At 47.0% G+C, this 27460-nt stretch overlaps 1 protein-coding gene across 1 annotated transcript in view; it reads right to left on the bottom strand.

Moving 5' to 3' along the window:
- Tmtc1 (transmembrane O-mannosyltransferase targeting cadherins 1) overlaps positions 1–27460 on the bottom strand; it is a 189634-nt gene that overhangs the window by 141263 nt on the left and 20911 nt on the right. The window contains exons 3-5 of the mRNA XM_004664370.2: positions 20252–20325; positions 16967–17143; positions 13813–14022 (exon numbers count right to left, since the gene is read on the bottom strand). Coding sequence (XP_004664427.2) covers positions 13813–14022; positions 16967–17143; positions 20252–20325 — 461 coding nt within the window. The remainder of the gene's footprint in view (positions 1–13812; positions 14023–16966; positions 17144–20251; positions 20326–27460) is intronic.

The following is a 27460-nucleotide window of genomic DNA, read 5'->3' as shown; positions in this document are numbered from 1 at the left end:
GGGCTCCAGTAGGGAGATATTGCAAGTTTGAGGCAATCCTGAGCTATATAGTGAGACTCTGACTCAAAAACCAAAACAAACAAAAGATGTTTTCCTATATTTTATATATATATATATATATATCCCTATATATAAAATATATACACACACATATATATGTATATATATATTCCATATATATGTGTATATATATATGTTCCATATATATGTGTATATATATATATATATATATATTCCATATATATATATGGAATATATATATATATGTATATATATATTCCATATTATATGATATTTGGCAATCTTAAAAAGTAGAAAACCCTAGCTACAGATGACTGGGCTTTTGCGTGAGAATGAAAATACTTAGTAGCAGAGGCCAGTAAGTTGAAAAGGAGACATAAAGGGTGGAGAAAGGAAGGGAGGAGGATACTTAATAGGTTGATATTGTATATATGTAATTACAATGATTGTAATGGGGAGGTAATATGATCGAGAATGGAATTTCAAACGGGAAAGTGTGGGGGTGGGGAGGGAGGGAATTACCATGGGATATATTTTATAATCATGGAAAATGTTAATAAAAATTTTAAAAAAAAAAGTAGAAAACACTGAGCTACTACTATGCAAGATTACAATATGCTTAAAAAAATAATCTCAGGCCAGGCGTGGTGGCGCACGCCTTTAATCCCAGCACTCGGGAGGCAGAGGTAGGAGGATCGCCGTGAGTTCGAGGCCACCCTGAGACTACATAGTGAGTTCCAGGTCAGTCTGAGCTAGAGTGAGACCCTACCTCAAAAAGAAAAATAGTCATCTCAGGACCACCATCATGTCACTGTCATATGGTCTCGAGGCAGGCAAGCACGGCGAGCGGCTTAGCGACACAGACCACCACTTGGCTGGGCAGCAAACGCCCTCCTTTCCTCACGATGCACCTGACAGCCTGTTGGCCCCCTTGGGACCCCCATCTGCATTGAGCTGCGCCTCTGACTACTTCGAACAATAGAGATAAGTTACTCCCTTTAACAATCCTGTTTAACAATCCGGTTCTGTGACACATCCAAGACCAGGGGACAGAGGGCCAAGCGGGCGTGGGTGCATGCGCAGTTAAGGCAAACTGAGCCCTCTGAATGCACCTCTAGGGAGAATCCCCTGTTTGCAATCTCACGTCTATGCATGACTGGGCATGCATATGATTAAAAGCAGATGTCACACGTGCGGTCAGAGAGGCATGCATAACCGAAGCCCGCCAACCAAACCAGAGAGACCAGCCTACACCAGCCCTAGCCAGCTCCTCCTCCCCAGGACCACAAAGAGGGAAGTCCCACGCAGGAAGCCCCTTCTCCTGGGCAATCTAGATCACAGATCCCCCTGCTCTCTCACACCTAACTGCCCCCCACCTTTGTACTTTCGCTAGTAAAAAGCCCTGTGCGCTACCTGGCTAAGCATCTCCAGTTCTCTGAGTAAGACGGAAACAGAAGCCACAGGTGAGCTGAATTTTCTAATACTTACCCATAAGTAATACAGCCCACCTAGCTGTATGCTTAGACTTTCCTAGCACAGAACAGAATTCAGGAGAGCTGGGCACAGCAAGGCTGCCCTCGTCCACAGGGTCACAGATGCCCGGACTTTGTTCCCGGATTCCTACCCATCAGGATTATCCTGGGCTACTCGCCTGTGCCTTCCGCCTGCGGGACTTTCCTCCTTTCTCAGCCCACGGTCTCATCCTTAAGGACATAGGTGGAGCTAAACTTCACAGTCTGCTAAGATGTCCTCTTTCACGTCCTCGTCATTGAGCTTGCTACCCAAGGTGAAGCCATTCCTTTATCTTTATGGTTTCCTCAGCTGGACAGGAGCTGATCCAGGCTGGGCCAAGCCACATCTCTATTGAGAATGTGAGTCAGAACAAGGCAGTTGCAGTCCAGCTTTCACAGAGTACTGAACTGAGAAGGAAGATAATAGGGCTGGCGTGCAGGATTGTCACAATTGTTCAAAAAAAGGGGGGGGAGCCAGTCTTTAAAAGGGAGGGACAGATTAAAAAAAAAAAAAAGCAAGAGACCCTAGAAGTCTCAAAAAAAAAAAAAAAGGCAAAAACCAGTTAAGCGCATGTGTTGATCTTGCTGGCTCCTAAATCTAAAACCAGAATGAACATCAAAAATTCAAGTGAGGGAGCTGAGGTGGCAGGGGCTGCTGTGCGTCCGCCTGGGTAACAACCCCTCATGGCTCTCCCATTTAAAAAAAAATTTGGGGGCTGTAGAGATGGCTTAGCGGTTAAGCGCTTGCCTGTGAAGCCTAAGGACCACGGTTCGAGGCTCGGTTCCCCAGGTCCCACATTAGCCAGATGCACAAGGGGGTGCACGTGTCTGGAGTTCGTTTGCAGAGGCTGGAAGCCCTGGCGCGCCCATTCTCTCTCTCCCTCTATCTGTCTTTCTCTCTGTGTCTGTCACTCTCAAATAAATAAATAAATAAATTTAAAAAAATTTTTTTTTAAATTCGGGGCTGGAGGGATGGCTTAGCTGTTAAGGTGCTTGCCTGCAAAGCCTAAGAATCCAGGTTCAATTCCCCAGTATCCATATAAGCCGGTGGCACAGGCATCTGGAGTTGGTTTGCAGAGGCTAGAGGCCCTGGTGTGCCCATTCTCTCCTCTCTTTCTCTTTCTCTTTGCCTCTTTCTCTCTCTCACTCTCAAATAAAATATTTTTTTTTTAATTCAAATGAATCCTTCCACCCCATACCACAGAGCTGGCCACCTCAGCCAAGTGCATAATAAGTTTTCCTCTTAGCAAGTTAAGCAATCCCACAGACATCTGTATGCCCTAAGTGTTTTTTTAAAATGTGCATTCATCGGATGAGTCAGTGATCTGCCCTTCAAAAGTCAACAAGAATCAGTGTCCTTTGAGGAAATCCAGGAGAGCTGGAAGCAACACATTTAATCTTTAGAAGTTTAATCTTTTGGGGGAAGTTTAATCTTTTTTAATGTTGACATTTTCCATCAATATATTTGATCTAAGTTTCAAAGACTCCGATAGTCAAGAATCCAGGATGGAAAAGAAATGAGGAAAAAAAATGACAAAATCCATATTCCCCCCTCCCCCCCACCACCACCACTACCACCGGGATCTCCTCAAGACACAAGAACCCCCAAGGAAATTCATTTAACATTGACTTCCAAGTTTCACAGTTTCCAAGTGATACTGGTCAGGAGAAGATAGTAACTTAAAAGAAAGAGGAAAAGGGGACTGTTCCGCAGAGTTCAAAGGAACCTAAGAGTCTCCCTGGGTCATTCCAATGATAAGAAAAAACAAGATCCAACCCAGACATAAAGGGGCATGACTTTGCGGTCAGCCTGGAAAGCTAAAGGCACTTGCTTGCAGAACATGCCAGCATGGGTACAATTCCCTAGTGCCCACATAAAGCCAGATGCACAAAGTAGCACATGCATCTAGAGTTTGTTTGCAGAGTCAAGAGGCTCTGGTGTGCCCATATGCTCATATTTTCTCCTTCTCTTCACAAATAAATAAACGAAACATTTTTTTTTAATTCAAGAAGAAAAAAAGAATGAAAGAGAAGAAGAGAGAAAGGGAAGAGTAGGAAATAAGGAAGGAGAGACGGACAGAGAGGGCCAAGATCCATAGAAGTCCATGACTGGCGAGGAGCCACAGCAAGTCCACATCTCGCTGGAAGTCCAGGCTGCCTTCCATTTCTTTGTCTCCCGCGCTAGCAAAAACCTGGAAACAGCTAGTCTCTTCCGAGAAGAAACAAACAGAAAGCCCCAGTCACCATTCTGCCTTGCTTCTGTTTCTCATCAACACCAGCAAGGGGCAATGATGACAGAGACGTGTAACGGTCATGCCATCCTCTTCCGGTCACCCTCGCACTGTCCGCCAGGAAAGATGGCCACTGGCACCAGACGTGCGCCCTGCGGAAGGTGTCCTTGCCCGTTACCGCCGCCGAGCAGGGAGGGACGAGCCGTGCTCGGGAAGCCATCCTCGCCTCCTAATTGCAGCTTTATCATTAAAGAGAGCATTTTTAAATCAAAGTTTCTGGGCACCATCATTTGAATTATAGATCAATTTGCTTTTCAAAAACCACATTCCTTTCATAGTCACAGAGGAAAATCACAGACAGAAGCCAAGTACAAAGAATGGCAAGAAAATCTATTATAAATGACTTTACTGTTGGAAACAAAACCCTTCACCATTCAGGAACTAAAATACCTAGGTTACTCACTACAGTGTATCCAGGGCATGTCAACTCCTAACATAAAACACAAACATTAGCCCTTCCTTCCTTCCAAACAATCCTGTTTTTTTTTTCCAGTTATGATATATTAATCGCCTTCATCCCCTAAAAATCAATAATTATGTTTCTGTATACACTTTAGCAATATTTGTGTAGGTTAAATCGTTAAGGACAAATCTTTAATACTGAGCCCCTCACGGAGACAGTAGCTTAGGGTGATTTCAAAATCGATGCCCATTTTCAGCTCATATATAAAGTAGAGATCGTTCATAACATGGAACACATCTTGCCATTATTATTAGGTCATTTGCTTTAAAAAATTGTATATCAAGTCTTTACTTGACGTTTAGCCTAGTTTGTTTATTAAAGTGATGTTTTGTTCAATCATAATTCTAACAACGTCAACAATGTTAATTAAGCTGAGTGTGGCAACACACACCTAGGATCCCAGCACTCCAAGCTGAGGCAAAAGGATCAGGGATTCAAGGTCATTCTTCAGATGCATAACGTATTCGAGGCCAGCCTGGGATACAGGGGACCTTGTCTCAAAAAAACAACCAGGAATGTGGAGATTGCTCAGTGGTTAAAGCAACGTGCCATGCAAAACCCGAGTTCAAATCCCCAGACACCAGGTAAAAGCCAGTCATAAAAGCCAGCCAAAAGCTGTGAACGTCTGTAATCCCAGCATACCCAGGGCCCGACAAGAGGTGGGGACAGGAGAATTTGCCAGCCTGGTGAATACCCCATGGCGAACAACAGAGAGACCTTGCCTCAAATAAGATGGAAGTCAGGGGGCAACCCCAAAACGCTGTCCCCTGACTTCACATGTACGCCACGGCACATGGCACATGCATATACAGGCACACGGGCACACGCTGAGAAGAAAACGACCACAGCAACGTTTTATTTCTTAAAAAGTCAATGGCTCAGAAGCTACGCAGCTAAACCGCTCGTGAGGACAGTGTCCACGAGAAAGAGAGCAGTGCAGCCGCGGGCCTCCTTCTCCCTGCCAAACTGCGGCAGACCTTCCATCCCTGCCACGGGGATGTTTGTCTTTCAAGTTCCACTTTCCCTCAAAGTGTTATAATCTCATAAAAAGAAAGCAATACAATATTATAAATAAGTCAAACTAAGACTATGCAACTTCCTTCCATAAACAGCAAAGAAAAGCCAAAGGCTGTGAGAAGGCTCCCAAGCTCTGATTCTTCCACACTGACATAAAATAAACATGGAGGGAGTACAAATCTTAGCACTTAGGAGAAGCTACATAATTAAAAGGTATTACCGGGGGCTGGAGAGATGGCTCAGCAGTTGAAGACGCTTGCAAAGCCTGATGTTCTGGGTTCGATTCCCCAACCACACAAAGCCAGACACACAAAGTGGCACATGCATCTGGAGTTTGCTTGCAGGTGGCAAGAGGCTCTGGTGCACCCATACTCTCTCTGTGTCTGCCTCTTTCTCTTTCAAATAAATAAAGTGGTTTTTTTTTTGTTTTTTTGAGGCAGCGTCTCACTCTAACCCAGGCTGACCTGGAATTCACTATGGAGTCTCACAGCGGCCTTGAACTCATGGCAGTCCTCCTATTTCTGCATCCCGAGTGCTGGGATTAAAGGCTGTGCCACCACACCTGGCAAGAAAGTACTTTTTAAAAAATAAAGATAAGTAAAAACTATTACAAGCTCTTCTTATATTAGTTCATTTGCTTTTCACTCTGACTCCATGAGGTAGGTACAAAAAGTACAGCATTTTACAAAGGAGGATGAAATCAGAGAATCAACCCCATTCACCATTGCATCAAAAAATAAATAAAGTACCTTGGAATAAACCTAACCAAAGAAGTGAGGATCTCTACAATGAAAACTTTAAAATACTCAAGTGAGAAATTGCAGAAGACACAAGGAAAAGAAAAGACATCCTTTGTTCTTGGATCAGAAGAACCAATATTGTGAAAATGACAATCTTACCAAAAGCAATCTACACATTTAATGCGATCCCTATCAAAATTCCAATGGCATTCTTCACAGAAATAGAAAAAAAAATCCAAAATTCATTTGGAAGGAGAAAAAACTTCGAATATCTAATACAATTTTCAGCAACAAAAATAAGGCTGACGGTATCACCATACCTGATTTTAACCTATACTACAGAGCCATAGTAACAAAAACAGTGTGGTACTGGCACAAAAACAGACATGTAGATCAATGGAACAGAATAGAGGACCCAGATGTAAGTCCGAGTAGCTATAGCCACCTAATATTCGACAAAAATGCAAAAAATGCTCATTGGAGAAAAGACAGCCTTTTTAGCAAATGGTGCTGGGAACACTGGACATGTATCTATAGAAGGATGAAAATAGATCCTTATCTCTCTCCATGCAAAAAAATTAAGTCCAAATAGATCAAAGACCTTAATATCAGACCTGAAACTCTGAAACTGCTAGAGGAAAAAGTAGGGGAAACCCTTGGCAAAGACTTTCTGAACATAACCCCAATTATTCAGGCAATAAAACTACAGATTAACCGCTGGGGCCTCATAAAATTACAAAGCTATTATATGGCAAAAGATGCTGTAAATAGAGCACAGAGGCAACCTACAGAATGGGAGAAAATCTTTGCCAGCTATACATCCAATAGAGGATTAATATCTAGGATATACAAAGAACTCAAAAAATTAAATAATAAGAAATCAAACAATCTAATTTAAAAAATGGGCTATGGAGCTAAATAGAGAGTTCTCAAAAGAAGAAATACCGATGGCATATAAACATCTAAAAAAATGTTCTACATCCCTAGTCATTAGGGAAATGCAGATTAAAACTACGTTGAGATTCCATCTCACTACTGTCAGATTGGCCACCATCATGAAAACAAATGACCATAAATGCTGGCGGGGATGTGGAAAAAGAGGAACCCTTCTAAACTACTGGTGGGAATGCAAGCTGGACCAGCCATTGTGGAAATCAGTGTGGAGTTTCCTGAGACAGCTAAAAATAGATCTATCATATGACCCAGCTATAGCACTCTTAGGCATATATCCTAAGGACTCGTCTCACTACCTTAGAGATACGTGCTCAACCATGTTTATTGCCGCTCTAGTCACAATAGCTGGGAAATGGAACCAGCCTAGATGTACCTCAACTGATGAGTGGATAATGAAGATGTGGCATATTTAAACAATGGAGTTCTACTCAGCAGTAAAGAAAAATGAAATTTGCAGGAAAATGGATGGATTTGGAAAGGATTATACTAAGTGAGGTAACCCATGCCCAGAAAGCCAAGCGCCGCATGTTCTCCCTCATATGTGGATCCTAGCTACAGATGGTTGCCCTTATGTGTGAGTAGGAAGAAAACTCAGTAGCAGAGGCCAGTACACTAAAAAGGAGATACAAAGGGAATAGAAAGGGTGGGAGGGGTACTTAATAGGATGTTATTGTATATATGTAGTAGAAGAACAGATTAATGGGGATGAAAAGGCCTAAGTGACGTCAGGGGAAAGAGATTGAATAAAGGAAAGGTGGAGGGAGGGCTAATCAAAATCTAAGAGGATATATATAAGACATATAGAAACCTACTTTTTTGGACAGTGGAACACACAGGAGTCATAAACTGTTACTAGAAAATTTTCAGTGCCAGGGATGGGATGCCTTCCAGTGAATTGTTGTCCAGGGAGGTCCCTGATGCCCCTAAAACATTACAGGCCATTGTCGAGGCCCTTGGTTTCCCACCAGGAATAGATGGTAAGACCCTATTGCTGAAGACTCCACATACTTGGGCTGCATGGCCACTGAGAAATCCTGCTGGAACTGAGCTGATAACCTTCTCCATGTAGACCAGCTGACAGAAAGCTGGAAAAATCCATGCTACATGCAGTTCAATGGGAGAGAGAGAAATCACCAGTGGAAATACTCAACAGTGGACAATGCAAACCTTATAATTGGCCAGCCAGGCCAAATGAGCCAATGAGTGCAATAGTGCCACGTCTGTCATGGTAGAAACCAACTGCCCTCCAATTGGACTGGAAGCCTGCTCCATGGGAGGAAATACATCCCTGATACTGAAAACCTACAACAGGGCAGTCATGAGCCCTAGGGGTGTAACGTCTGCTGCTGTCTGGCTAAATGTATATACTATGCTCATCAAACTGCCCAGTAAGCACTTCTCTTAATGTTCATACCCATATATTAATTCTGCTCTCACTTTTTGTTATAAAACCTTCTCTTTTCTGATGGCAGTGACCTTGGGATACTCAGAAGGGACCATGGTGCTGAGAAGTGACAGAGGAGTGCTCAGAACTGCAATATCTCTATGACACCTTCCAAGGCTCAATGGACCTTTCAAGGTCCATTGCGGAAGTGGTGACGGAAAGAATGTAAGCACCAAAGGAAGGGTAGGGCTCCTTACAACGTGCTCCTCCAGACACAAAATGGCCTGGATATCCATGGCCTCACAGTGCCTGACACTACCTACACAAGACCATTGTAATAGGATGAAAAGATCATGACATCAAAATAAAAGAGATACAGATTGAGAGGTGGAGGGGATACAATAGACAGTGGAGTTTCAAAGGGGAAAATGGGGGGGGGGAGGGAGGGAATTACCATGGGATATTATTTATAATAATGGAAGTTGTTAATAAAATAAAGTATGTTTTAGGGGAGAAGGATTAGAAGGTAAGGCACTTGCCTGCAAAGTCTATGGACCCAGTTCAACTCTCCAGATCCCACGTAAGCCAGATGCACAGAGTGAGGCAAGTACCAGGTCACACATGCTCACTAGGATAGGCAAGCATCTGGAGTTCGATTGCAGGGGCTGAGGCTGTGGACAGCCAATTCTCCCTCTCTCTCCCTCTCTCTCTTGTGCTCGCTAAAAAATAAAAAAATTAAAAATAAAAAAATTGTTTTATTTATTTGTAAGGGGAGAGAGAGATGGGATACGGGCATACCATGGCCTCTTGCCAACGCAAACAGTCCAGATGCATCTGCCGCTTCACGCACCTGGCTTTCTGTGAGCACTAGGGACCGGAACTGGGGCCATCCGACTTTACAATCAAGCACATTTACCCACCAAGCAACCTCCCCAGCCCCAACACCGTTTCTCTTTACAGCCATGCCACAGGCTACATGGCAAAGGGGGGAAACAAGCAAGATGACAGCCGACTTCATGAAAATAGCAAAGAAATCAGAGCCAACTTCAGCAACACTCTCTCTGCTCGCTGTGCTCTGGAAAAAGAAGAGAGAATGGTTGGAGGCCTTCGAGTCCCAGCTGCCACCTCTTAAACCACATGAACCAGGCACTGCGTTTTCCAGATGGTGTCTAGACCTGACAGAAGAGCAAGAGACCCAAGACGCTCTTCACGGAGCCCGTTGTGACCGTGACGGGGTCGCAAGCCCGCCGCAAATGCCTGTGCCGGGCCGCCTTCTCCTTCAACATATGTCCCTGTTTATCCACTCGGAAGAAACCTATGGAGCGATTGCTCTACACCGAGATGGAAGAAATTATCAGCCACCGACTGCAATTCACAGAGGACAGAAGACTGCCAAGGCGCAGTTCCCCATCAAGACGAACAGAACAGACAATGGGCTTCCAGTGGTTCCGAACGGGGGCCTGTCGCTGACTCACTTCTACCTCCTCACAAAGGTCTGGCTGTGGTCCTCTGGAAGGCACAGCTGAAAACCAAGGTGTTAAGACCACATAAGAGAAATGACTCAACTGCAAGACACAGCCCATCCATCTCTCAAGAGAACAAAGGCAATGCGGGCCAGGTACTGCATACGAAGGGAAGCCTCCATAGAACGGGATCTGAGTCGCTCACACACAGGCGGAGTCTCCGTAGAAGGGGCCAGGAGGAGTCCCTAGAGCTGCTCTGCGAGATGACCTGTGTTCTTAGCGTGCGCCTCTCACCGGGGCTTACACTTCACAAGAGACTTTAAAATGAGAGATGAGCAGCCTTTAAGTACATAGGAATTCACAAACTTCACTTTCTGCGCTTTCTGTGGAGACCCATGAGTAAAGCCCACATCTGCAGCCTGTTTCTGGAAGCAGCAGCTGAGGGAGAGTGGTCATGGCCCACCCCAAGGCCAGCGCAGGGACAGGGGGAGGAGCAGAGTTCCTACTCACCAGCAATGCAGACCTTCGACAAGGCTGCAAACCCCAGCTCACCAGCTCACTTGGCGACTCTCTCAACCAGTATGAGGCTGTCACAAATGGCTCACCCTCCTCATGGGGGCATGGGCTCAAAACCCTACCTTCAGGAGTTTAATTTGCCCATTTCTTGCTTTGGAGAAAAAAAAAAACAGTGAAGGTCTACCTCAATAAAGCAATGAAACATCGCTTAAAAGATCTGCTCCCCACTTCATCAGGGAAGGTAAAATATTTACATGGCTCCTGTGTCCCCTGAATTTAGTTGTCTTATAATTTCACTACCGTGTCAAGCTCCTCTTAGTCCTAAATGTTCTGAAGTCAAGACCGTTAGCACTGTCTCACTAAAGTAAGCACTTTCCACCGTCTCACCCACAAAGAAGGAAGAGAAGCCCGTCTTAAAATGGAAACGTCACGGTCACCACACTGCTGAGTTCTCGGGAGCTAAGACGTTACAACTTGGCATGCGCATCACTGAAAATAATGTCAGGCACGCAGTAGGTGCAGGGTAAGTCACAGAGAATGAATGGTCCCCCAGCACAGCGTGAGGAGGACGCAGACAAGCCCCCCCCCCCCGCCCGTGCTCACCGCCCACTGTGCTCAGTGCCACTTGTGCCAATCACCTGTGTGTGCAGAGAATGAAGACATGACTTAATTCAGGATCCACTGAGTTTCATAATATGAAAGGGGAGGCGAGTCCTTGGGAGTGTGGATTTGGAGTGTTGGAGAGGTGGGGGCTTGTTATATAGCAGCCACTTCACCTATGCCAACTCAGTGGACAGCAGCACCAAGGGAACCGAGATCTGACTCCACTCTCAATGAAGAAAGCAGCTTACAATAGCGTTTCTTCCTGGCTTTTTATTTTACCCTGTGTTAGGTAACTTCTGAAAACAACACTCTGTCTGATGCTGCCGGCCTCACACCAAGCATAAAACACAACTCTGCGTGGGGAGATGGCTCAGAGATTAACACGCTTTCTAACAAAGCTTTCTAACCCAAGGTCCAATTCCCTGATATCCACATAAAGCCAGATGCACAAAGTAGCACATGTGTCTGGAATCTTTCCGCACTGCCAAGAGGCCCTGACACTGCTCCCCGCCCCCCCGACACATACACACATTTCCTCTCTCTCTCTCTCTCTCGTAAATATATAAAAATATTAAAAATAAACACAAATATTTTAAGTTGAAACCAAAAAGAAGAATCCCATGTAAACCTTTCACTGCCTCCATATTGCAGGTTTGCCACCTTCACAGTGGGCCTTGGCATTCATGTACCTACTTAAGGACAGCACAACAGTCACAGTCCTGAGCTGAGGGTGATGACGCTTGGCTGCTGGGCAGCAGACTTCCGCAGCATACCCGGCATCAATTTCCACGCCCTTGAGCCCCTCTGCCCTAGGTCTCGGCTCAGACAGCCAAAAGCCTTGAGCTCACAATGGCTCACAGAGACAAAATGACTTGCCTGGAGAACTGGTGAGAAAGAGAAGAAACCAGGACCTACAGCGTGTTAACTCCAATCTTAAGAAGCGGGGTGCCGTCGCCTCTTTGAACTTCCCCGGGCTTTACCCACTTCTGACTGAAGTACAAGCACTGTTTTCAAAACTAATGGTAAGACCACTCTGGTATACACTCACACAGGACACCCGAAGGCCTCCCTTTCACAGGAGGAGGAACGGCCTTACCCACAGGCACACGGACCTGGCCCACTTCTGCTGCGCTAGAGCTCTCCAAGGCTCACTCCAGAGCAACCCAGTGTCTGGGGTGGAAAACGGAAAGTAACCTGCAAAACGCAGGTCAGGATGTGCTGTCACCAAGGCACCAAGCACATGAGGAGGTGTCATACTTGTACCCCAGCCTCCGCCTCAACACGCTCACCTACAACTCTGACCATCAGACCCTGGAAAGTGCTAGGCACACGTGAGTGATAGCCTGCTTCCAGGCCTGGCCTCGGCACATGCCAAGGGGGTGAACGTGGGCAAAGTTTGTAAAGCTCTTTCTAGCCTCGAGGGTCGTAACACTGGCCCTCAGTGGACACAGTGGCAAGGTTCATGGGGTAATGCAGGGAATACGCAAGACTTCCTCCCCACACATGACACGGTTCCTTAGGCATCCTAAGGGCCTTCTTCAATGGTGCGCCTGAGCGAACAGTGGATTGGAATCGCAGGTTTTTAATTATTTAGGGATTCTGCAAGGCAGCTGCTACCCTCAGTCACTATGAGAATTAAGTTACATCACCTTAAACTGTATCAAAAGCAATGGTAATAAACATCCCAAGCCTGCATTTTATTTTATTTTATTTCATTGCTTATTTTAATTTATTTATTTGAGAGTGACAGACAGAGAGAGAGAGAAAGAGGCAGATAGAGGGAAAGAGTGGGTGCACCAGGGCCTCCAGCCACTGCAAACGAACTGCAGATGCATGCACCCTCTTGTGCATTTGGCTTACGCGGGTCCTGGGGAATTGAGCTTTGAACCGGGGTCCTTAGGCTTCACAGACAAGCACTTAATGGCTAAGCCATCTCTCTAGCCCCCTGCACTCTCTTGTTAGCACCTCACTGCACCATGACCTCTGTCCTCCCTGCACGCAGGGTGGGGCAATGCTGGCTTCCTGCTCCCGCCGTGCTCTAGCCCTGCTAAAGACCACCCTAGAAGTGCAGGCTGAGCACCAGCCCTTCCTTCCCTAAGCCATTTCTGGTCTAGTATTGTCCCAGAAATGACAAAGTCACTGGTGCATTGGTTTCCCTCATCAGAAAGCCGGTAACAGGCAGTGGGTACCAGCACTGGCACACGCTTCATGGTTTTCCTTTCGCCTATCCAAGGACAAGCCAGGCCCGACCCTGCTGAGCTTCAGAGATCAGACAAGATCGGCGCGGTCAATGGTTTTCCTTTCTGTTCCAACATCTTTTCATCTCGCCTACGCGGTTTATCTACAAATACAAACGTCCTACCTACACACATCCATGAAATTAAAAATAAAGGTGCAAACAAAATCCTAACATGCCTCTACTTCACGTCTTTCCCCCTCATTCGTTCACTGCCAATTTTATTTGAAAATGCTTTTATTTCTCTTCTTGATTCTAATCCTTTCTTATGACCCCCTCATTTATTTCACGGATACTTAAACTGTCCTTAGGCAAGGTCTGTGGCAGGAAGTAAGGATCAGCTACGAGCAAACAGAACAAGGTCCTCCCTTCACAGTCTTCCCAGACACGCGACAATCTCAGTTCTGACCTCCTTGAGTCTCCAACTCACAGCCAGGATCCGGGAGGGAGGGAGGGAGGGAGGGAGGGAGGGAGGGAGGGAGGGAGGGAGGGAGGGAGGGAGGGAGGGAGGGAGGGGAAGAGTTCCCAACATGCTGCTTCAGCACTTGAGCTCTCCAGACACCATCGGCTGCCGGCCACACTACGCATGTTACCCAGTCACCCTGCCCAGTACCTCATCAGGGACCACACAGCTCTTGAAGACACTGGGAATCCGCTGCTTTTGGGCTCCGGTGGCAGTGGGGCATGGCAGCCACCCCAAGCTTCTCTATGTGGGAATCTCTGCTTCCTGCTCTCCCGGTGGGGGTGGAGGTGGGCTGGCTGTGAGGGAGGTTGAGGACTCCCCAGATGCTGTGGGCTGTGCTGACAGATGTTTCCATTGCTCCTAAGAATGCACAGAAAAATTGAGGCAAAACAAAGTCAAGTAGAATGACAAGGTTTGCAGCAAGAAACCAGTGCCCTGCCCTTACCTCCTCTGGGCCCACCTCCCTGGAGAGAAGCATTCTTGGGTCTTTGGACCCTTTTGTCTCTGGAGTTTACCACTACCTCTTGTGTCAAAAACATAATCACATCATTAGCTCTCTTCAACTTTATTCATTTTTTAAAAAAATTTATTTATTTACTTGCAAGCAGAGAGTGAGAGAGAGAGAAAAGAGACAGAGATTGGGCACATCAGGGCCTCCAGCCACTGCAAATGAACCCCAGATGCCTGTGGCCCTTGTATATCTGGCTTACGTGGGTCCTGGGGAATGGAACCTGGGTCCTTTGGCTTTGCAGGCAAATGGCTTCACCACTAAGCCATCTCTCCAGCCCAATTTTATTCATTTTTAATGGCATGTTTTCAGTGTACACAGTTCTGGGCTTCATATGAGCATTTTCATACAAGTATATAATGTTCTTGGACCATGTTTCTCCCATATCCACCTCTTGTTTTCCTTCCCTCCCTTAGTCTTCTTCTTTCCTGCAGACAGTTTTGTTCTATTTTCATGTCATATCTACCTATATGGTTTTATGTAGCTCTAGAAAATCTAGCATCTACAAATGAGAGAAAAACATGTAATCTTCGTACAAGTCTGATTTAATTCATTTACTACTAACAACAGTTATACCCATTTTCCTGCAAATTGCATAATTTCATTCTTTATGGCAGAATAAAATTCATATATACATACATACATACATATACATATATATATATCACATTTTCTTATTCATTTTCTATTGATAGAAACCTAGGTTGTTGGGGTCTATAACTCAGCTCTTAATGAATAATGCTGCAACAAACATTAATGAGCAAGTATCTCTTGGAAGTCCTTCAGGTAAATACCAGGAATAATGGTATTGCTGGGTCATATGATAGATGTACTTTTCAGTGTGTTTTGTGGTTTTGAGGATAAGCATTCTGGTTTCCATAGAGGCTGGACTAGTTTGCATAAAGCTATTTTTGCATAAAGAGACAAGGTGGATGCAAGAGGCAAGCAGGGAGCAAGTGGGAACGGCAGGCTGTGGTCCGGGCGGAGGCAGGCGCTGCAGTCCACCCACCAGCACAGGGCCACAGAGCAAAGACACCACGTGAGCCTCACCTGGGGCAGGTCCTTCTGCTCAGAGTTTTCCCCCATGAGCTTGGATCAGAGCTGCAAGCGGACGCTCCGTTTACACACCCCTGAGATTTCCAGAAAGCCAGCAGAGCGTTAAACTCTAAATTATTTCCAAGGACCACACTCCCAGACAGAAAGGTGATCCAAATTTAATGGCTTATCCCAGTTTGTAGTCACTCAACAACACTAACTTGTATCTTTATGACAAGAAGCAAAAAGAGGCAGGGGATGGGATAAAAAGCAGGACTCGTGGGCTGGAGGGATGGTTTAGTGGTTAAGGTGTTTGCCTGCAAAGCCGAAGGAGCCATGTTCAATTCCCCAGGACCCAAGTTGGCCAGATGCACAAGGGGGTCCACGTGTCTAGAGTTCGTCTGCAGTGGCTGGAGGCCCTGGGGCACCCATTCTCTCTCTCTCTCTCTCTCTCCCTTTTTCTCTGTCAAATAAATAAATAAATAAATATTTTAAAAAGCTTTTAAAATGAGAAACAGGATTCTTTTAAAAATAAAATTCTTGCTGGGCATGGTGGCGCACACCTTTAATCCCAGCACTCGGGAGGCAGAGGTAGGAGGATCACCGTGAGTTCAAGGCCACCCTGAGACTCCATAGTGAATTCCAGATCAGCCTGGGCTAGAGTGAAAGTGAGACCCTAACTCAAAAAAACTAAATAAATAAATAAATAAAAATAAAATAAAAGTCTTCATTTGGTAAGGCAGGAGAATAATCAGCCATAGACACATTAGTGAAAAGTTCAAAAGTAAGGAATGGCCTTCTAATTATGGCCAAACAAGGCCTGTGTGTAAAACTGTTGGCAATTATGGATAGGCAGGGGAAGAAAATTATGTGCTTGAACTTTTAATTTGTCTTGGTTTTATTTTATTTTGTATCTTTGCAAGTGTGGTGTGCTTGGGTGTATGTGTTTTCACACGTGTGTAAGCACAGGTGTGGGTATGGATGTATGTGCAATAAGAGCATGTGGAGGCAAGAGGCTGACGTGGGCAGTCTTCCTCAGTCTTCTCCACCTTACGTATTACAGTCTAAGAAGACAGCAGATTCCATCTGAAGGGGTTATCCTTCTAAGCTGCTTTTCGATGAAAGTTAGAAACGATCACTTTTCATAATAATTCTCAGTTGATAGTTGCAATGCCGGTCGGCACTGAAAACTGGATATGGAACCACCTACCGACAACTCTGGGTGTGTTTGTGTCAGTGGGTATTTCCAGAGATGTTTAATGGAGGCGGGAAGACCTACCCTGAACATAGGTGGCACCATTCCACTCAATAAAACAGGAGGAAGCCAGGCTGGAGAGATGACTCAGCAGGTAAGGTGCTTGCTTGAGAAACCTAAGTACCCAGGTTCTATTCCACAGACCCAAATAAGCCAGATGCACAAGGGGGCACATGCATCTGGAGTCTGTATGCAGTGGCTGGAGCACTGGTACACCCATTCTCTTTATCTGCCTCTGTTTCTCTCTCTCTCTCACTCTCCCTCATAAATAAATAAATTTCAAAAGAAACAGGAGAAAGTGAGTAGAGCCCTTCATCTCTGTTCCCATTTACAATGTGACCAGGCGCCTCACACTCCCACCACCAAGACCTCTCACCATGATGAACTGCACCCTTAAACCATGAGCCAAAACAAGCCCTTCTTCCCAAAAGTCACTTTTGTCAGGTTTTCTGTCACAGCAATGTGGAAAGCCGCTCGTCAATTCACAAAGGTTAAAAATGACTTACGACTTGTCCTGCCTGTGAGCGAGGGAGAAGAGGTCGTAGACCAAGCACACTGCGAACACCGTGACGCCCGTCTCTTTCACCAGCATGGCGCAGGTCCCCAGAAACAGGCTGAGCAGCAGGAAGAGGGGGGAAGCTGTGGGCGGGAAACCCTGCTCCACCACGCCCCGACCCAGACTCCTGGAAAGCAAGATGGACATGGCCTCAGCTAAGACACAACTTGGCTAAGAAACACTACCTTCTGGGCTGGAGGGATGGCTTAGTGATTAAGGCATTTGCCTGCAAAGCCAAAGGACCCAGGTTCAATTCCCCAGAACTCATGTAAGCCATATGCACAAGGGGGTGCATCCATCTAGAGTTCATTTGCAGTGGCTGGAGGCCCTGGCACACGCTTTCTCTCCCTCCATCTCTCTCTCTCTCTCTCTCTCTCTCTCTTTCTCTCTCTGCCTCTGTCTCTCTCAAATAAATAAATAAAATATATTAAATACATACTACAGTTTTGGGAATGGAGAGAGGGTGGGTAGTTTCCAGGTAGGGTCTTGGTCTAGGCCAGGCTGACCTGGAATTTACTCTGTATTCTCAGGTTGGCCTCTAACAGCAATCCTCCTCCCTCAGACTCCGGAATGCTGGGATTAAAGGCCTGTGCCACCACGCTGGGTGGAAATACTACCTTTTAAAGAGATAATGGTGTCAACTTCATTTGCTCCTAAGCAATTAAGTAGGCAAGCCAAGGCTCCTCCAAGGGCATTCACATGTAATTATTTAAAATTGCTAAGATGGGGCTGGAGGGATGGCTTCGTGGTTAAGGCAAAGCCAAAGGACAGGACACAGGTTTGATTCCCCAGGACCCATGTAAACCAGATGCACAAGGTGGCACATGTGTCTGGAGTTCATTTTGTAGTGATTGAAGGCCCTGGTGTGCTCGCTCTCTCTCTCTCTTTCTCTCTCTCTCTCTCTCTCTCTCTCTTTCTCTCTCCCTTTTTCTGTTTCTCAAATAAATAAAATAAATTTAAATTACTAATAGGGAAAGAAAACTAAAAATACTAAATTTGGTGCTTAAATTATGGCATCTGTACATTTTGATACAATATGGCATATAACAAATGAACGCTTAAAATGCTAACACGGAGCTATATTTAATGCAGAAGAATGTCTTGCCACCCAGCAAGAACCGCCTGGGAGAAACCTCAACACATGGAGACATGCCCAGAGCTCCTCGTCATCCTCACCCCTGCCTTGATGCGCTCATCTGCACAGATCAGTGGCCTGTATCAGCATCGCTCTGGGATGGAAATGCAGGTGTCTTTAACTTTGCTTTCACCTGCACTGTATAAACTCACTTTCCATGTACATATGCTGGGTGACTTTTTTTTTTTTTTTCCAGCAGGAATGTTCAGCCTCGGCAATGCTATCTTCCAAATTACGAAACAGAAGCAGCCCCGGGAAACACCGCGGCTCCCGTGGGCAGAGGCAAGCCCACTGGCTCTCCACCTGTGAAGTGAGGGCCAGTGCTCTGTGCCTGCAGATGCATCACATCATGAGGGCTCTGCTCCACAGTTTGTTCACTAAGGAATTCAAAATCCGAATAGGGCTTGAGAGATGGGGCTGGAGAGATGGCTTAGCAGTTGAGGTGCTTGCCTGCAAAGCCTAAGGACACATGTTCAACTCCCCAGACCCCATGGAAGGCAGATGCACAAGTAGACACATGTGCACAAGGTAGCACACGCATCTGGAGTCTGAGTGCAGTGGCTGGAGGCCCTGGCATGCTAATTCTCTCCCTCTCTCTCAGTCTCTCTCTCTCTCATTAAGAAATCTGAATAGACTATTGGAGGTGGGGGACTGTGGAAGGCAGGGCTTGCTTGGAGGAAGTAGGTCACTGATGGTGCATTCTTGGGGGCTCTATCCTGGGGGCCTCTTTTCCATTAACAGCTGTAATCTGCCTCTGCTTGCCACGAGGTGGGCAACCTCTGCTCCATGCCCTTGCCACCATGTTGTTCTGCCTGAGTGCACAGGGCCGGTCAACAGGCACCGAAACCGTGTCCTCCCTGAAGCTGTCCCCAGACGCCTTAGCCGCGGCTACGTGGGGGAGGGAGAGAGCTCCTAACGAGGAGTGGCTGGTTTGGAACCATCACCGGGCTTTGTAAGATCGCAGGTCCGTGAACGCCCCTGCGGGTCAGGGTTCACAGTTCTCAGCCGGCCACCTCCTGGTGATGGAGAGTGGCATGGTTAAGCTGCTTTCATTTTGGAACCATGCTCAGAGCCTCTACCCTCCCTCACGTTCTCTTGGATCACTTCTTTGCATTTGGGGATAAAGGCACAATGTCATAAGAAGTTACTTTCTACATTTTGATGGAAGGATTTAAAATTACCAAAGGTACGCTTCTCAGCCTTTTGGCTAAGGTCAGGTGTAGAATGAATTACCAAAGTTTGCTTGGCTGAGGAGCTCAGCATGTGGCTGTGTATAATAAAAACTCCAAGCTACTGCGCTGAGGATAATAAAGGAGGGACAAACTGAGGAGAAACTAAACCAACCACAGGCAAACAGAACAGAGCACTGCACCCCCTCGGTCTATTTCAAGAGCTAAGATTCCAAATTCCATTCTCAGCAAGAAACAAGAAGCCGGGAGACAGAGCTGAGTCCTGGCCTGGGGAAAGCAGACTTGCTTCCTTTTTCTGTTCCAGATTATTTATTTATTTTGGTTTATTGAGGCTGGATCTCACGCTAACCCAAGCTGACCTGGAACTTACTTTGTAGCCCAGGCTCACCCCAAACTCACTGCAATCCTCCTACTTCTACGTGAGTGAAGGAGGCACACATGTGACCCTTCCCATGCCCTCATTTCGGAGAAAGGGTCTCCCTTATTATTTTTGCTGCTGGAGAGGCCAGTCTAGCTCCCCATTCTCCACCCCCACCCCCAACCCCCAGCTTCCAGGTTCTCCTGGCTCTGCCTGCCCTTACCTTAGGTGCACTGGGATTACAGATGCCTGTACCACTTGGCGTCAAGCTTTGTGTGGTCAGCAGGCTTGCAAGCAAGAGCCTGTAACTTCTGAGCCATCTCCCCGGCCCAAGAGCAGTCTTGTAAAGATTATGTGATACGGGAAGATGATATCACATGCTTCAAAACCGGGGCTGAACAGCCAACAGCCAACACTGGGAGAGAAGGCCTCTATCCCAGACACTCATGGAGCATGCAGCAGCCCAGAGCCTCCTTCCTCTCAAGCACAGGCTCAGTCTACCCAGGACATAGTGCGACTGTGAGGGAAAAGGGTCTGCTTAGCTCCACTTACCTATTGTAAGAGAGGAAGGCCAGCAGGAACAGGAGACACGCTAACACGTCAGCTCTGCCCACAATGCCAGCCACCTAGGAAAAGTTAACATAATGAAACATTTAAAATTCCAGAAAGGTTTGCATACTTATTTTATTTTTAATCTCTCTTCCATAGAGCGGCAACTCATGGCTAAAAAGTCTTCAAGAAAGCCGGGCGTGGTGGCAAACGCCTTTAATCCCAGCACTTGGGAGGCAGAGGTAGGAGGATCGCCGTGAGTTTGAGGCCACCCTGATGCTACATGGCAAATTCCAGGTCAGCCTGGGCCAGAGTGAGACCCTAACTTGAAAAAACAAGCAAACAAAAACGTCTGCAAGAGCAAAGGTGTAGTCACCATGCTTGGCTAACCTGTGCTCTGGTCTCATCTGAAATTTTTATTTCTAAGATTGGAATGGATATACAGTGGGAATCAGGGGACCCTGAAAATATTTGTATTTGCTGCATAAGATCCATGTGCACTTCTTTTAATTTTTTGAAATCCAATAAATAAAACTATAAAGGAACAATAGAGTATTGAGTTGAAAATGCTTCCAGGGCTGGGGCGACGGCTCAGCAGTTCGGTGCATTTCCTACCAACAATGAGGGCCCAAGGGGGCCAGAGACGGCTTGAGTCCAAGCCTCCAGTTCCTAGGTACCACAGCTCCTGCAGCCCCAGCCCCTCAGGGGAGCCAAGGCCCAAGAACTGAGGGAGCCCGACGAGGTCAAGAACCAGTACAATGAGACCAGGCTGAAGGGCAGGGCAGTGGGACACCCAAAGTCCCACCCCAGCAGCCACAGGCGAGTTACCGCCACCAGTTCTGCAGGTGAGCGTATGGGATGCCACAGGACACATACACGCAGGCACACACACACACACACACACACACACACACACACACACACACTCACCCACAAGAGCAAAACCTAAAAGTAAAATGGCTTCTAAGGAAGAGTCCCAGAGTCTTTTACAAAAAACAACATCACTCAAACCAGAGGGGATCTGCGGTCCATGGTGCATTGGAGAATCAACCAACAACAGCAGAAAATAATCGCCAGAGAAACACAGACATGAACGTCCCACATCGTGAGGATGCTTTGCAGTCAGTCACACAAGAGAAGCAGTGGAGAGAGGAGGCCATCCCAGGTCTCAGGATAGAAATCTGCCATCTTGCTGGGCGTGGTGCTGCACACCTTTAATCCCAGCACTCAGGAGGCAGAGGTAGGAGGATTGCTGTGAGTTCGAGGGTACCCTGAGACTACATAGTGAATTCCAGGTCAGCCTAGGCTACAGTAAGACCCTATCTGAAAAAAACAAAAAAAAATGTAAATGAGGGCTGGAGAGATGGCTGAGCAGTTAAGGCACTTGCCTATGAAGCCTAAGGACTCATGTTCGACTCCCCAGATCCCACATAAGCCAGACACACACTGACACCAATGCACAAGGTCTCACACGCACACAAGGGGGCACACGCATCTGGAGTTCACTGCAGTGGCTGGAGGCACTGGCACACCAATTATTTCTCTTAATCTTTCACTCTCTCTTTCTCCCTCCCTCTCTCTCACTCTTGCATAAAAAAGGCAGTCTGTTTGGCTTGCCTTAAAACAACGTAAATGAGGGCAATGCCGGCTGAGGACGCTGCTGGGCAGTAGATTGCTTGCCTGGCCTGCCCAAGGCTCTGTGTTCCATGCCCAGCACCACAAATAAAAAGTGATGAAATTATGTGGGCACATACGGATTCCCAGCAAAACTCCGGGTCCAGTCTACACAAGAGGAGGAACTTGGACAGGGCAGCTCAGTGCTAGAAGCTACGTCCCGCATGACCATTGGGATTACCTGCCCCGGTCACAGAGGAGCAAGGGTGAAGGAAGGCTGCGGGGCTTGGGGGAGGTGGGCTGTGACGACGCACACTCTGCGGGGACCAGGCGCACCTCAGGCTCTTCCTGTCAAACAGCTGGTGCGCAGGTAACGTGCGGAGCCCAGACCGGTTCGGTCAACACCCAACCTTTGGCTCTATCGCTGCAAAGCCTCAGGAAGGTCAGCAGACACCAGCTGCTTGGCACGAAGTGCTGGGACAAAGCCGAGAGTCGGCCCAGAGGGATGCTCATCCCGGGACAAGTGACCCAGCCAACAGCGAGACCTGCAAGCGGATACCTGGTGTGGCAAGTGCAACGAAGCAGCGACAGGCCATTCTGGAAGCAGAAAGAGCAGAATGTGCCAGATAAATGTGCCGAGACGCACCACCTGCTCTGACCTGGCAAGGGAGCCCACGTCTGTCTTCCCCGCACCAGGAGACTGAGTGGGATGGTGGTCATGAGTTCAAGGCCAGCCTGAGCGACAAGCAAGTCCTGGCACTTCTCCCCACCCCAGCAGGGAGCTCACAGCAGGTGTCATGATGTCATGATGCTGGGGCTGGAGAAAGGGCTCCACAGGTGAAGGCACATGCTTGCAAGCCTGTCCACCAAGCTTGATCTTCCCCAGCACCCACATAAAGCTAGATGCAAAGAGCTATGTGCACACCTGTGATCCCAATGCACCCATAGCAATGACAGGCAGAGCCAGGAGAGCCTAAGGCTCACAAGCCAGCCAGTCTGCACACACAGCAATGGAAGCCAGGACGATTCGGTCTCAGGAAAGGTAGAAGGACATCACGAGGCTGTCCACTGTTCTCCATGTATGCCTCCTGGCATATGCATGCATACAAATACATGACAAAGAATTTGAAAAAAAAAAGTGGGCTGGAGAGATGCCTTAGCCGTTAAGGCACTCACCTGAGAAGTTCAAAGACCAGGTTCAATTCCCCAGAACCCACTTAAGTCAGATGGACATGGTTGGTCATGCATCTGGAGTTTGTTTGCAGGGGCTAGAGGCCCTAGCATGCCCATTCTCTCTGTCTCTCTCTCTCTCATAAATAAATAAAAATATCTTTTAAAAAAAGATGTTGGTGCTAAAACTAGCAGCTCCCTCAATAGGCCGAACAACAAATCATGCACTGAACTTCTGCTCTGTACACCTGGGAACTGAAATCTTTGCGGAGAGGGCTACATATCTAAAACAAGGCTTCTGGCATCACGGGCTCCATGGCTACAGCCATTCCATGGGATTCCATTAGTCAGTAGGATTGTGTTCAGTAATTGCGTGTTTTGTCCAGTTATCAAGAACTTTCCAGGCACACACCTTGTCAGCTGGAGGGATACGGCCTCCCTATAGGACTGTAACATGTGCTAGAGTCAGAAGAGGGCCTTAAATAAGCTTCAAAACCACATGCCTCACAAGATGGAAAATTGTCTCCAGAAGACCAAGGGGACTCATTTTGACCTCTGGATCTGGGAAGGCTTCCCTGAAGGGCTGACTATGCAGTCTGAGGGATAAAGAAGAGAAGAAGAAAGATTCGAGAATGTGAGTCAGGGCCAGGAAAGAAAAAAATAAGTATTCCATTCAGGGGACAAATGAGCACTCTGACAACACATGGACCGATTCTGGAAGGGGTGACACAGAGATAGAGGGAGGGAGACAGAGATGGAGGGAGGGAGGGAGACAGAGATGGAGGGAGACATAGAGATGGAGGGGAAGACTGAGATGGAGGGGAAGACTGAGATGGAGGGGAAGACTGAGATGGAGGGAGACAGAGAGACAGAGGGAGAGACACAGGGATAGATGGAGGGAGACACGGTTGTGGAACAGGGCACACAGGGACGGAGGGAGGCGTGGAGACTGGCAGCCACAGTGACGGGCACTTGCAGGCAGTGGGGTGGATGGGGCTGCATCAGCACAGCAGAGATGGAAGGTGCAGCTGAGCTGAGTGGAGCTGAGGCTCTGAAAACACCGGCTGAACCTGTCAGACTTCGGAAACAAAATCCTCTTGGTCTCCTTATACTGAGGGTGCATGTCTGTCAGCTGCATGCCTCAGCGCTCCCACCAAGGGGATTCCTACAGCCAAATGCTAGGGATGCAGTGGACAGGGCTGCCTAGAACGCAGAACCTGATGAGCCTCTATTACCTGCCTGCCTGGAATGAAAAGTGAATCAGAATTCAGATGTGGGGATATCTGCATGTACATGATGAGGCACCTTGGTGATGGAACTCAAGTCTAAACATACTATTCACCTGCTTTGGTATACTCTATGCACATAATTTGATGGTGATTTTTGTTTTGTTTGGTTTTCTGAGGCAGGGTCTCACTCTAGCCCAGGCTGACCTGAAATTCACTACGTAGTCTCAGGACAACCTCAGACTCACGGTGATCTGCCTGCCCCTGCCTCCCGAGTGCTGAGATTAAAGGTGTGCACCACCACCCGGCTCGGTGATTTTATATAATATTTGTAGTGTGCCCCATATGTTCACTGTGACCTGTCACCAGAGAAAACTCTGCACCTCACTCTTGATCTGTAGCACCATGCCGGCATGAAAGGTGTGAGGTTTTGGAACATTCTAAATTGTCGGATTGCAGATGTTTGACCTGGAACTGGAACATGTAGAGCTCCCAGCAAGGTTGACAAAATCACATATATCATGGATGGAAAATGCCTATTATAACATAACTTTGGGAGCTGGGGAGACGGCTCAGAAGCTAAAGGCACTTGCTTGCAAAAAACGGTTCAATTCCACCGCCACCCACATAAAGCTGACAGGTATTTTTAGCAGCAAAAAAAAAAACCCTGGCACGTGCTCAAATAAATAAAAAAAAATATTTTTAACAGTAAGTTAATTTTCCCTCAGATTGTAAAGTGTTATTTTCTGAATTCTCCTCCTAAGTTTTGTATAGAGTGCACTCTGTAAAATTCCTGATAATTACTTTATCTGCAAGACCAAGTCCCACCAGCATCCCCTGAGGCCAAGAATATGAACTCACCATGTCAGCAGCTACAAGCCAGGCACACTGACTGGATCTAGCCATTCTCCTACATCTTCCTGTCCCAACTCTAGAAATAGCTTAATCCTGGATCCCATGGGTCAGCTTTTCCCGCTGGCAGAATCCCGCCTCTGCAAGCCAGTCATGTGCCTAGGTGAGCAACTTTTCATTCCCATAGAATTATAATAGGTTCCCAGTTTTGTTGATTTTTCACTTTTAGAAAAGCATGTATTTCCTAAGGGCTTAAACATGGACCCAGAAATAAGTGAGTCCACAGTAATTTTCTGTTATGCCGTGTAGGGTTGCTATTCTAGCCTCACTGTATTACAGATATTCAAATATTTGTTGAAAAACTGACGATATTGTGGGGATGAGACTCAAGACTAAACTAATGTCTAAATTCCTGATTGTGTCCCTGCATCCTTGAGTTAAAGCTTGGGCCTCTGTTGTTCTAACATGCAGCCCTGTGTCTCGACGCATATGGTCTTGGCCATTCTGTGAGCTTGGGAATCACGGGTAGGAGGGACCCCGCTCTCGGGCTAGATTCTCCCGGCAGCTGCTCCAACACGCGCTCACTCGCTGTCTCTTAATTGCCTTGGTCATACAGCAGGCAGCCACCTCACCAAGCTTACACATACCTATGTTCCTAAACTAAGCCCTGTCCGCAAACTTCAATGCCCATCCTTCCTGGGAAAACACAGGGCTCCATCTTTGTTCTTGTTTACTAAGACAAGGCACTTCCCAGTACCTCCCTCCCCGCCTCCTCCCCCAGTGTCCTGGTGCATTTCATAATTTATTACTGTATCATCTACACAGCGCTTGGCTTCTTCGGTTTCTCAGTCCTCCTCCCTAGAAACCTGAACTCAAATCTATAATGAAACAGCACCTCTACTTTACTTTGTAGTGTAAATTGGCAGGTCGGATTTCTTTGCCGCCTCTGTACACTGCCTGGCCTTCTTGCAAACATAGGAACCTTCCTAATACCCTCCTCTAAATAAATGCTCAGCCCTCAGATACCTTTACCTCTGTTGCTGTGTTACTACAGGTTGTGTTATTAGCACAAATGCCTGCAGAGATCCTTTTCTCAGGGTCATCTGCTAACAGGATTAACCTTCCTTAGGAATCAGTCTGAACTCCTGACTTACGTTCCCACTGCCCAGCGGCGCCTGGTTTTCCGTCCCCTCTTCTCAGTCATCAAATGGTCGCTGCCCCCCTCACCCGATCTTTCCTGCCATCATTATCTCCTAGACACCATAAATACAGACTTTCAGCTCGACTTGAGAAATTATTTGTCAGAAATATAATAATGTCTACAGCCTTTGATCAAAACATGCCACAGCCCAGCACTGCATATGCTCAGATGGCTACATTTAGAATTCTGTTCATGGACAATGACCACCAGGTAACCCAATCGACTGAAGCAGTCTTCATTACCAAACAACTAAATCAAACCACACTCCGTGTCGATCACACAAACCATTACAAGTCCCTATGACAACTATTCCACTTCTGAATTCAGGACACCGGTACAAAGCCCCCTCCCTGCTCCTGACTCCAGCTCTCATTCCTCACAGAAAGACACTGGGACTGGGGCTCGCTGGCCTTCAAAGCCTGAGGACCCAGGTTCGATTCCCCAGTACCCACATAAGCCAGATGCACAAGGGGGCACAAGCATTTGTTTGGAGTTTGTTTGCACTGGCTAGAGGCCCTGACGCTCCCATTCTCTCTCTATCTGCCTCTCTCTCTCTCTCTCAAATAAATAAAGTAAAATAAAAATACACTGGGACTGAAGAGATGCTCAGGTGGTACAGTGCTTACTTTGCAAACATCAGTATTTGAGATGCCCAGAGCTCATGAAAATAGAAATGCCAGGTGTGTGCACATGTTTGTAACCCCAGATCTGAAAGGCAGAGTCAGGTGACCCCTGGCTCTCTCTGGCCAGCTCGTCTAGCCCCCTTGGTGAGACACACTGTCCCCAACAAACTGAACAGCACCTGAGGACCCCACCTGAGACTGTTGTCTGGCCTCCACAGGCCCGTGCGTGTGCATGCACACACACACACCCATCAGGAGATGAGTTTAAGACATTTAAAACCAGGTCTTCTCTCCAAACATGATGCCTCAGTTGAAGGATGCCTCCCAAGAGCATCGTAGCAAGTCGCTGCTTTGCAACCGGTCTGCGCTTGGGCAGGTAAGCTCACGACACAGGAGAGACGTTTCTCACTTTCAATCACACGAGCCAAGGTCAAACACGAGAGCGATGTTCTCAGGCAGATCTTCAGGGCAGTGCCCAGGCGCCAGCGTGGGTCTGGAAACCATGGTGCCCATGTACCTGTCAGAA

This window comes from Jaculus jaculus, chromosome 22 (assembly GCF_020740685.1).
Source record: "Jaculus jaculus isolate mJacJac1 chromosome 22, mJacJac1.mat.Y.cur, whole genome shotgun sequence".
Classification (NCBI taxonomy): domain Eukaryota; kingdom Metazoa; phylum Chordata; class Mammalia; order Rodentia; family Dipodidae; genus Jaculus; species Jaculus jaculus.
Note: the sequence above shows the minus strand (reverse complement) of the source record. Positions and strands in the feature narration are given on the sequence as shown.